This window comes from Morone saxatilis, unplaced genomic scaffold, assembly GCF_004916995.1.
Source record: "Morone saxatilis isolate NCDOM2014 unplaced genomic scaffold, NCSU_SB_2.0 Contig17, whole genome shotgun sequence".
Taxonomy (NCBI): domain Eukaryota; kingdom Metazoa; phylum Chordata; class Actinopteri; family Moronidae; genus Morone; species Morone saxatilis.
In genome coordinates, this window is record NW_023339729.1 from 11,631,702 (window position 1) to 11,644,586 (window position 12,885).

The 12,885-nt window shown below is 38.8% G+C and overlaps 1 protein-coding gene across 1 annotated transcript in view; it reads left to right on the top strand.

Annotated features, from left to right (window-relative positions):
- LOC118327340 (sphingosine kinase 1-like) overlaps positions 1–12,885 on the top strand; it is a 30,336-nt gene that overhangs the window by 3,683 nt on the left and 13,768 nt on the right. The window contains exon 2 of the mRNA XM_035660662.1: positions 11,307–11,456. Within this exon, the coding sequence (XP_035516555.1) occupies positions 11,307–11,456 (150 nt within the window). The remainder of the gene's footprint in view (positions 1–11,306; positions 11,457–12,885) is intronic.

The following is a 12,885-nucleotide window of genomic DNA, read 5'->3' on the forward strand; positions in this document are numbered from 1 at the left end:
TTAACTGCCTGAACTAGCTCGCAGGCATATATATATATATAGATAGAATTATATATATATATATATATATCCTTGAATTAGGGTCGCAGCAGTATATCAATCAATAGCATGGTATGAAAATTGATGTTATCATACTATGCACTGCACATTTGTTTTGGGCGGTATTGAATTCTACGTCTATTAGTGTTATTTAAAAACAATATTGAATTGTACTGTTTTAGTGGACAGAATATTTAGTGAAATTATAATTGTTCAATCAAAGAAAAACACCCTACTATAATATTACTTGTGTAATACATTATACCATGATATTGTCTGAGATGGTTATCCTAAAAATAAATAATAAACATTTGTTATCTAAGAGGCCAACTCATTTTTCTATAAATATTTGGTCATCTTGTATAATAACGTTCAAATGTCTGTTTGCACATGACTAGGTTGCCCAGTGCTGCTTCTATGCTCTATAGATGACACTGCTAAGGGATTGACTCCACTTTCATGTTCATCAATAGTAGTTTGCATGACAATGATCATTTCCAAGCATCTGTTAAGGCTGTGACACAACCGGGCTGCCATTGGCACATTTTTTTGCGCTGTTTAAGGCAGTTGATGAGAGAGCAGTCTGACAGGTCTCTGACCACAGGCAAAGCAAGGGTAATATTTACAGTACTGTACTGTACTGCAGTTGTTTATCAAGAATATTCTCTGAATTGACTGAATAATCAGTGTGAATATGGTTTACAAGTCTGTGTTCTATAATGAGTTTGGTGTCAGGGACAGGAAGTGCACAATACAATGTATGTCGCCATCAGGGGGTGTTGTTCAAGCCTTCAGAGCAATGGGCTTTTATTTTCACAATAAGAGGCTGTTGGACAAATGGGTGTTCGATCCAATGGGACATTTTTCAGACTATTAAGAATACCGCCATGGCATGGCGCCGCGCTCCGCTGGCTGTGGGCTCAAGTGCAACTTATAACAGAAGATGTGTGGTGACATGAAGTGACACATACATCAGTCTTTGTTGGCGCCAGTTCTTTGGAAATCAGGCACTGACTCGAGAAGAAAATTAACATCCCTGTTCTGACAATTACAGTTGACAGTTCAGATGTATTGCCAAGTACTTCCTAAATAGTATCGATCCTGTGTTGTCAATAAATGGATTCAAGTCAGCTGTGGACGGCATTATCATTATTTTGAGTCAGGTGATGGCAGCAGGCAGGGAGGTTACTAGTATTGATTAGATAAATCACTCTGGGTTGTCATCTGGCTTAAGCACTCGGCTGTGACTGCCTAATGACAATGAATTACAACACAAGAAACTAATGTGAATGAATTCATCGCGGTTAGAATATATCTGGTCAATCACCCAGCAGATACACACATTATACATTATACATTTAAAATTTTGTATCTGAGTCAAACACAGTAACATTTTCAATATGTAACCCTTATAATATTAGCAAATATCAAATATATTACCCTGCTGATGTGTAGGCACAGATAATTGCTGAGCAAAGTCTAGGCTGTCTGATAAGTTAATGAATGATGAGCATTAATATAACTATGAGTTTAAATGTAAAGGTCCCCATTTAAAATGATTTTATAACTGATAGCGAGATAATAAGATTAGGTTAGACACTTAAGGGAGAAATACAGATGAGAGGAACTTTGTCATCACAAGGATCAGGACTTGAAGGACTTGACACTAAAAGTGTGAAACCATGGAAACGGCAGTGATGGAAAGTCAGATAAGAAGCACCTTATTCGACATTCTCAGGGGGACCGGCGTTGCTCTTTTTAGCAGCAAAATCCAGGCCTCTCTCAGCCCGTCAATGCCATTACTAATACATTACATCTGACCGAGACTAAGTTGAAGCTGGGACAATGGTTTATATGCTCTATTACACACAATTTCACTCATGCAAGCAAAAGGAACAGGTTTATGTTAAATTATGTGTTCATGTGAGGGCTTTGTGATGTAAAAAGGGAACCTGCCTAAACCTAAATGATTTCTCCTTTTTCAGATTTTCCGTCCTGTTTCACTGAACTGAGATTTAAGATATTTCAAGATACATTTTTCATGGCCTATAAAATAAATATTTTTGACTCAGTCATGAGAAATATTTCTGTTATTTGTACGATCCAGAAAGAGGGAGAACAAAACTTTTGTATGTTTGGTTCTAGCGGTCAGAAAGGAGAACGCAGTGTCATGGTGTGAAGTTGCTCTGCAGGTCGTAGAGGTCATCAGAGCATGTTTCAGAACGCCTCTTCATTGAATTTACACTTAGTTGTTCAGCCCACAGAGCATCTATTGAACAAACTTAACATGCTTGTGAGAACACACCAACATGTGTCCTACCATACATGTTGGGTTATTGTTTCAATAGTTGTGGTTTTGATTGGGGCTGCACAATTAATCAAGAAATAATGGAAATATACTATAATCAGGTGCAATATCCAAATCGCAGAAGCTGCAACTTTTTGATTAGGACGATTATGAAAGTAGTTCTTGCATCCCTGTTATTTACTGAACCACTTTAGTATACTATAAAATGTATTGGTGTACATACATTTTCTGTATACGGTACAATGTCCATAGTAGGTCTTCTAAGTGCTTGAGCCACAGTATGTCTTTGGGGGCGTGTGACGGTGAGTTGTCTGATGAGTACCTTCCAAAAACAAGGTGCTGGTCATGATTACAATGACATAATTGAAGAGAGGAGCTTAGTGTGCATTCACCGTCTTTACAAATGTGTAGTGTTGTGGTTGATCCCAGTAAGGATCACACCCTTGTGATTAATCAGTCTCGAACAGACGAGAATGATGAAACTTCCTCATTCTCTTACAATACATAATCACATATTTCAGCACAGTGTTTTTCTCTAATATGAGTGTGTTTGTGTGTGTAGTCAGACAGCAGTGATAGCAGCAGTCCTCCCCCTGAGGACTCCTTCTCATTGCGTATACGCTGCGATAGAGCTTGACGTGCTGTCGAGACCTCTGATTCAACCGCTCTGGAGCAGACTTCTTCAGCTCTGGGGGCTCACAGCAGCTATAAGGACAGTGTCCTGCCCGCTATCTCTTACCATGAGCAAATCTAAATGTAAGTATACCGTTGGAATTTAGCAAAACACACTCCGGCCTCTAAGCCATCAAACTTTGTTCCTGATGTTGTTGCAGAATATCTACATCTCAATCTGGAGGATGACTTTCTGTACATTTGACCACCAAGCGTAAAAAGCTTTCGGTGCTCAAACAGTTTGCTATTCTCAGAAATGGCCTCTGAAGTTATTCTGTGATACGCCGACAACAACAACAACCACTAATTGACCATTGAGCCTTCAGAGCGGATGGTTTACCTCAGAGAAAGTCTGTCTTTGCCTGGTAAAAGAAAATGTGGTTGTGGGTTTTTTTATGGTGGAAAGTCCATTTCCTCCATACGCTGGTGCATTTTATATGCATTTAGCTGTTTTTATACAGTTTACTGTAATCTCATGTTATGCTCTCATGTCTATAAAACTTAAAACTGACTAATAGTTGCAGGAAATGAACGTACAGTTAAACATGGTGCCAGCTGAGCTCACGTTAATTGAAGGTTAATAAAGGTCCAGTTCCCATTAACAGAAACCTTAAACTAAACATTACATTAGTGGCAATATAACTGACTGATGTTTGGAAAGTTTGTTTTCATGCAGCAACATAACCTCCCCTCCCTAATCTGACTCTGTAGCCTAAAATACCCAAATTGGACAGACATCATTCCACAGAGAGACAGGCAGTGGTTACATCATCTCTCTGCTTTCTCTCTATCTCACAAAATACGTATTTCTTTATTATAACAATGTAGGGCGCTACACTACAGACAAGTGGTTGACAGACAGTGCTGGATGATTTTAATAAAAACCACAATGTCATAAACTCCCTGCCTTTCCTAATATAGATCTACAGCGAGCTAACCACTGCCACCTCCTCCTTCCACACCCTTTGTGGTTCTGGCTCAGCAAAAATCTGCTGTGTGCTTGAGCAGCTTCCACACTTTGACAGCATTACGGACAAGAGTTATCACCTCACTGCACCTAAAAGTTACAGCACTTCGGTCCAGTGAGGTAAGATAAGGTTTCTTTAAAGATGCAACCTGTGATTCAGGTGTAAACAAAAAAGGGTAGCCCCACCACCAAATAGCTAAATATCAAATTGATTGACAGGTGTTTTAATACTGGTTTTAATGTTTTTTGATGTATGTGATTTCAGACTAGTAAAGTTTGTAAAACATAGCAGTGAAACAGGCCCACATTTCTTTATGATCAGGTGAGAAACACAGAAAATCAGACCAAACTCTCAGTTATATTTGAATGAACCTGCAAATTAAATGTTACCATCAATTACTGGTTGTATCCTTAATTTGCAGACCTTAATATCACAACAGTGTTGATCATTGTGGTATGTTACAAAGATAAAAGATTAATGTGATTTTGAAGATAAATTGATTTCTGTTTCACTGGTGTCTCTTGATTATCACCAACTCTACCTTTATACAGAAGTTTGTATTACCCATTATCTATTTATTTCCTACTGCTGTACATCACTGGATATGGTAAAGCACTGCATATGCAACAGTGGAAGACATATTCAGATGTTTTACTTGAGTAAGGTTAGCAGTATACCTCCATACATTTTTTGTAAAAATACTCCATGAACGTCCTTAAAATCGTACTGCAGTATTATCAGCGCTGTGCAGTATCTCTAGATTGCTATCATGAGGTTACAGTTGGTATGTAGTTAACCACAGTACTGCTATCAGATAACAAATCTGCTAAAAGAATTCAGACCAGCAGGCTGGATTCAGATGCTCAATGTTAAAAGATACAAAATCTATGTAGATGTAGATAGATCGGCCGATTATCTTGCATTTGGAGATAATCTGCATCAGCCGATCCCTGCGCTCTCGAGGCCAATAAGCAAAAAATGTCTGCAGGCTGCCTTGTTAGTGTGGCTGCTGTGGAACCAATGTATTTCACATGCTTCATTAATTAATAAAACTTCCATCTAAAACAGCAAGTTACTGGCTAACATAACCATGTGTATTAGATTGTAATGTGCATAGAATAATGGAAATATACATGACTTTTCTTTGTTTTGATATCTGCATTATACATCTCTAAATATCGGCATTGGCCATTTAAAAACTCATATCGTTCGACCAGATTTTAAGAATTTTTTTTTTTCTTCCACATTCATCAGACGACATGAGACATAGACTACTGTATTTCAGAGAGTATTTGCCCTCAGCTGAGCTGGGACAAATCTAACATTTAGCGAATTGCGATGGGACATATCTGTCGTATTACAGGAGCAAAGCAGGGTGTAAGTACCAGGTCGAATACATGCTAATCTGTTTTTAATGTAGAAACTGGATTGCCTCCTAATGGGTGTTTATCAAAGCTTAGAGCCTAGAGCCATCACCACTGAGTATCAGAAACAAACAGTAGGTGTGTAGGTTGGGGGTACTCTGTCACTGTTCTGTAGGACTTGTTGTATGTATGAATCCTAAAAAAACTTAAAAACGTTTAATATCAATTCATCACAAAGTTACAACTGATGTGAGCTAACATAACATGACATGACCAAAACATTTTCTTCTTTATTTTCAGTCTAATGTCCTGTGCAGACTGAACAGTATTAAAGCACGGGATGCTGAGTGATATCTACTATGTGCCACAGACAGTGAGCACAAATGTAGCACTCGCAAAAGTATCTGTTTTTTTACTACTTGTGGTAGCTACTGGTTCCTCATTTTTAGTGAATCAAGAGAACAAGTTTACAAAAGGCAGTGGTAGTAATATATACAGACTTCTGTGTTGAGTCAAGCATCCATCTGTGGTGTGTTTTCCTTGTGTAAATGAGATCTGTGAATGGGAATCAGCGGACATGGAAACTTTACCAAACACTTGTGAGGCGTGCATTGCTCTGCTGTTGTGTTCACTGGTATTGGCTGAGATTTATGCTAACAAGAAGCAGGACACGATCTACTGCTGCTTTCAAACAGTGACGGCAGAATGGGGGAAACAGGAATACCTCTCGATATTCCACTGTGGGAGTGTTCATGCATTGTTCCAAGATTGTGCAAACCTTGTAGTAACACCACTAAAATAATCGAGATTAGATACCTACTGTGTCATTTTGGGCGGTTTGTTAAAGGTGCAGTGTGTAAACAGGGTTCTGTTTGCATTCAGCGTTACTGGTAAATATAGTGTGTTTATCTTTGAGGTCTAGCAAATATTTCCTTCTCCATTCTGCACTGTTTGCATTCATGTTCACAAGCTTACTGTCTTCATCTTCACTGCCTTTACTGGCACATTTCTGCATTCCTTGGTGTCAGTAGATCAGTGGAACAGTGGCAGGAATGTGTATAGTGTCACCCACATCCTCATGCATGTGTACAAAAACAAACCAAATAGAGGCCACTCATAAAAACACTGATCCATATCTCTGCTAGTGGACCAGAACAGATCAGACAAAAACAATCTATAGCTTCTTTTAAATGAGTTAGATCATTTGTATTAGTGTTAACATGGGGGTTTATTTAGGCGTAATCGCCACTGATGGTGGCTTTGCAGCCATGTTGCCAGTGACACTTCTGTAGTTCATTTTATTAATTAATATTGTGGATTTGTACAGTTTATCTGACTTGGCTGCTTGTAATTCTGCTCTTTGATGTGATCACACCCTTTGAATCCCTGATGACTAAGAGCGGGACGGGTCCCGTCTGAGTGGCACGTGGTGTGGGCCAAGTTAAGAGTGATGAAAGATTGCTACTTTAATTCCCACAGTTAATGCTTTGTCATTCATGCTGCTGATGGGGAGCTGGTTTGAAGGAAGTTGTGTGAGACACTGACTGACTGACTGACTCATGCACAGGTTATCACAGTGAGTCAGTGTTAGTTGTCAAGTAAAGATTATGCTTTTGATAGCGGGAGCGGAGATGTAAGTTCATGGCTAATTTTATTCTTTTACATAATAACGCTGAGTAATGTTTGTATTTATACAGTTACATGTAAAATGTCTGGACATGATTAAATAGAAATGCTGTAGAAATATAATGCTGTTGTATATTAATGAAACAAATATGTAAACAAATGCCCTTTTTTGCAACATGTTTATAATAAACCTTCATCTCTGTGTCGGGTTAATAGAAGCTGACATCCTGCTGGATGTACTGCAGAGTTGTCAGGCGAAGCTAAGAAAGCTGTCTATTCTCAGACTCTATATGCACCCAGATATTATAGGGAACCTTGCCGGAAAATGTGTTTTTTCCGGCTCCAGGGTTTTTCCCTTTCGTTTGGGCTGTCATTTCCTACGGCGAATACCTCAGTAGTAATTATTCAATTAAGATCTGGGACAGTTCTCATGCTTTTGGTTTGAAGAGAGCAGATGAGACGTCTGTAATCACAGATCAAGTGAATGTAGTTGAGATGCAGAGCAGAGCTTTGTTGCTGTAGTTGTTTTTCATCTTCGTGAGGATGATGATTAAGTTAGGTTGCTACAGTAGCGTCATCCACTTTATCACTTCATCCAAGACGGTAATTTACTGAAGTTGTTTGGTCTGAGCAATTATGTCTGTTTCAGCTCTGTCATCATTGTTTGTCGTAATCTTTACTAACTAACCAGCACTGTTGTGACCACAAGACTGGATAAAAATATGTGTCTTTGACCTTACATGTTCATCAGTAGCAATGTGTGTCATCACTTAACAATCAGGACTACACCCATCCCTTTACAAACAGACCAGAAATATTATCTGCAGTTAAAAACCACCAATTCTCAATGAAGAATAATAACCGAAATTTTCATTAACAAATCCACTGCAGAACGTTTAGCATGGCGGATGTCTATTTATAGACTGGCGAGGGCTGTAAAGTATATTTTCCTAGTGTTTCTGTTGATTTTAATGTGCCTTATTAGATGTATGTCATACTTTGGCTCCCTGCCATGATATCGCTGCAGACGCACTAATGATAGAGGAGGAAACCCGGAGCGTGGACAGACAGAGACGAGAAGATAGATAGTGCCCTCTGGAATGTTTTGAGAAGGGGAGGGGTGGCACACAGGAAGTGGCATGGGGTTGGAATTAGCCAACAAGGTCTGTGTGGGTGTTGGGGCACACAGACAGCAAGGTCAGGGGCTTCAGTGCCAGCTGCCATGCCAGTTGATTCATGAGGGCACTTGTGTGGCCTTCCCTCAGGAGTCCAGTCGCTGTGATTTTGAGATGACTTATTCATCCTACAGAGAAAAGTGGCTATGCCTTTTCTCGACGATACAAGAAATTTGAATTTGTTGTTTTATACTTGAATTTATACTGAAATTTATACTGAATTAACTGTTGTTTTGATGGACATGTAGTACAATTTAATTTTTACAAATTGCAGTGCCCTACTACAAAGTTCTTGCACACCAGAAAGTTTTATTGCCAGATGCATTGGATCAAAAAAACTAAAAAATACCACCCACCGTTGTTCACTTGTGCTCCCATTATTAACAACATTGATGTTTCTAAGCTCTCAAAAAAAAACACGAGAGGGGAAAAATAAGAAGAAAACTAAATAATCAGGCATGTCTTCCACATTTCCACAACACCACAAACTTCAGTCTCCAAAATGTTTAAACGAAACACAACGACCTTTGTGAAGGGAGCATTTTTTTGCAGGACTGTTTGTATTAGGCTGTATTAGTTTTAGTTTTAATACTGAGGTGATAACAGCCTTTCAGTTACATTTTGGATTATCCGAGAACAAAATGTCCGGATGACTCCTCAGTTTACCTCAAACTCCAGTGACACAGATGAATAAGTAGGTTAAGGTGCTTTAACGGGTTTTTCTGACCTGTTTCACTGCATTCCCGCAGTGTCACTGTGACTCAACTGGAGGTGCGGTAAAACGAACTCTGCCAGGGAAGTTTTTGAACCAGTTAGATGTGCCTGTCCCCAGAGGCACTCATCTATTTACTTATCTATTACCTGTCAGACTTGTTTGGATGGTTCGCTTTCCTCCGCGCTCACAATGTTTTTGATCTTTAAAGAAATTCGACATAGAAAACATCTAACTGGAGTGTGCTTTTCTACAAAAGAGAGGACTTGGTGTACCTACCTGTAAAATGATCCCACAGCTGCAGTGTGTGAAATATGTCTGATGGCTTCCCGTCACTACCTTTATTTGACTTTCCTATCTTGAGAACTAAATCATACTTTAAGGGAGAAAGGGAAAAGGAGAATTGATAAGTAGTTTGCTCCACATTTGTAGGGAGGTGAAGAATTCTTACAAGAACCCGTGGTGTAATTTTCTCTCTAACATTTGTGATACCATCTCCTTATCTTCCTTATCACCTCTCTCAGAACCTCTAGCTTAACATGAGCACAGTTTGATACTCTGACTTCCATCATATCTATATATCTATTTTTTTTTTTTAGTTTCTCCCCGTCTCATCTCTGACATCGAGTAATAATTCATATTTATTTATATTTTGGCACAGAAGGGCAAAACCAGATTCTTCCAGTTCCTCCCTTCTTTAGCCCCATGCTGTGCTTGTGAGAGACTGTAATCTCTATAGTATTTTAAAACAGATTTGGGATCTGTGTAATGAATCTGTTTGATCCCTGTTTGAACACTAATTTGCATCAACCCTGCAGTTAAAAATGTACCAAAGAGGCTGCAGCTTCTATACTCGTCCATCTTTAGATGCCATGTAAGATTAGTTTTGTGTGTGTGTGTGTGTGTGTGTGTGTGTGTGTTGTTGTTTGTATCCAAAAATATTCTGTCAATTCTTTGTATTAATTGTATTTCAAATACTACATACTATATACCAGACCAGAAATGTGTCTACATATTACATGAGGTAATGCACTATATATTATATGCAGAAAATACAAATAGACAGTGCATGTTGTGTCATACAGACATTTTACCATCATATCCCCGTCTTGTACTGTGGTGGTTCCTTTTTTATTTTTGCAGAATATATTAAATTCTTCAGATAAGGGTCCACTGATACAGATTCCTGTGTGTCCTTCCTGCTCTTCCGTACTCTACAAATGTTCCTTGCTGTGGCTTTTGTGTCTCTGATCCAAGCAACACTTCAGAAACCAGTTTATCAGTATCATTTATCATTTTCTTTCTGTATAAACCTTACACCCGGTGTAAATGAAAAGGCTAGTTTATGTAACTGAGATAAAGGAATGAAAGGAGTCAGGCAAACATAGTCAGACTTTTCCCGGAGAAACTTTATTTCTTTCACAGCAGTGCAGCGAGATGAAAGGAATAATGTTTGCATCTATATCTAAAAGTACGACTAACACAAGTACTGAAAATAAATCAGTCTGAGGTTGGAGTTTCCAAAGCTGAGCCGTGAGCTATTGATAGATTCACACTGTGAGAAAAGTCGCTGTTCACAAACAAACAACCAAACAGAAACTTTACAGGCTACAGTGTCGTATAATAGCCCTATGTTTTTGGGTTGTGGAGCAGTGATCTTATTATTGTTCAGATAAATTTAAATTTGAGTTTCACAGTAATTAGGTCAGTGCAGTGAATGTAACCACGGCACGTTTTATTTCTGCCTGTTGACTTTCTCCTTTCCTGTTTTCTCCTTGAATTTATTCTGCTATGCAGAGGAATTAGTGTAGAAAACAGTTAAACAATTGTTGCCACAATGCAAAAAAAATTGTTTCAGTAGTTTACCAACGTTTTGACACAGCAGTCTTCTTCAGGGTATTGACCAAAAACAAAGGTGTGCTGGGGAGGAGCTGCTTGGTTCATTATAACATTATACTTACATTATTTTTCTAATATGTTCATCCTGTATCTACTTATGTCTGGATATTATGTATGTCTCCTCTTTAGGAACTAGGGGTGTTTTGGTTATTTTCTTAGAACTGTATCTGCCTGGTCTCTCCTAACATTACATGTGTTGATAAGGCCGTATTGTAGCCACTATCCCTTTTTAGAGATAAAACAAACTCCTCCTTATGAGATGTTGTAATGTTGTTTCAACCAGGCAGCTTTTTGCTCCTCTTACAACATGCAAATGTAGTTGAGGACACTCCTCCGCATGATAGAGCTCGCCTGTGTTTTATCCTCTATTCCTTCACAAATGTTTCTCAGCTTAAGTTTCAGAATCAAGTTTCAAGTTCTGTTGGCAGACTAAGACCTGTTTTCACAGTATGATTCGAGTTATTTAGTTGAACAGCCGTTTGCCCTTTCTCTTTTTGATGCAGTCAGCCATAATTTTTCTTCTCTCTCTCTCTCTTTCTGTAGGGGTGTTGATGAGCGAGTTGTCTCGTCCGTGCCGTATGATGCTGCTGGTGAATCCACAGAGCGGGAAAGGACAGGCGCTCACGCTGTACAACAACCACATCCAACGAATGCTCAACGAGGCGGGAATCCCACACACTCTGGTTATTACCGGTGAGTTTGAGGCATGAGGGCTCACACTCATTCAAGGAGAATCGTAAACTGGTGGTTAGTCAATCCATCCAAGGAGGCCAGGTTCAATTCCCTACGAGTCTATACATGCTCAAGTGTCAAAGGAAAGGAAACTGGCCATAATAAATAAACAAATAAATAAATAAAGGTTTTATCTTCCTGGGCAGTTTGTATTTCTGGTTTAGTTGATTATTGTCAAATCTTATCTGACAAACACATAACTCAGCCTCGTGCACAATCTCACAAATCTCTCCCACAGTAACACACACAATCATACACAACAACAACAACAACAACTCTCTTTCAGTACCCCTCCTCTAGTTTAAATCCTCTTCGTGTTTTCATGCTGTCACCCACATTATGCTGATCAACTGCCTCTAACCCATATGCATGCACAGCTGTTATGTAATAAATATATGTACACACAGTCAGACTCACATATGGCTAAAGACACGTCCATGGTAAACACACACATTTGCACAAAATCCCCTTTTGCCATGATTTGATTTGATATAATCTTGCAGGGCCCCATACTGATGTGTTCATAATCATCACCGTAGTCTGCATTGGGTTGTAATAAAAGAAACTTTAGAAACACTGTGTCAGGAGAGATAGATGCTCTCAGCCTGATGGTTTCAGTTATTCAGTGGAGTTTTTCCTTGTCGTTTATTTGGTGTTTCTCCCTCCGCCTGGGTAGGATCATAAACCAGTGCAGTGTCAGATCACAAACACAAAAATACATCTTTCATTGCAGTGCGATGTTCACAGACAGAGAAAAGAGGGCAGACTGAGAGAGAGAACCGCAGAGAGGAAGACAGACAGAGACGCATAATAAATAATTTTTTTGGTGAAAATCTGGAAAAATACACAAAAAATAAGCTTTTTGTGACTTTCAAGATGTGCTTTTTGACAAGTTAATGCTGGAGATAGATACGCATAGATTTAATCCCCAAATCTACACGAAAGAGCACGACTACTGCATGGGAAATGTGGATACCACAGTAAAACCCAATCTCTTTAAAAAGACAGACTTCTAAAATAAAATCTCCACTGTAATCTCTGCCAAATGGCTCCAGCACTGCGTGACGCCTCAGTAGAAGACTATTAAGATTTTAGTTTTTTTTTTCATTATCATCTGGTCAGTCAATGAAAATAAGGAAAAAGAAGCTACACATTTTAGCATAAATTGTCTTTAACATAACAATTGAACAGTTCATCAGTCGTGAACAAATGAAAAATCCTAAAATCCCAAGTTCACCGGATAAAACATACTGTAGAAGGAGATGATCAAATATTAAATAAGATTATAAATTGCTGTAAACCTGTAACCACACAAGCTCCTTTAATGAGAGAGACTGCTCCAGTGTTCATATTGCTCATGTTCAAATGAGATCATACATCTGTCTCAAGT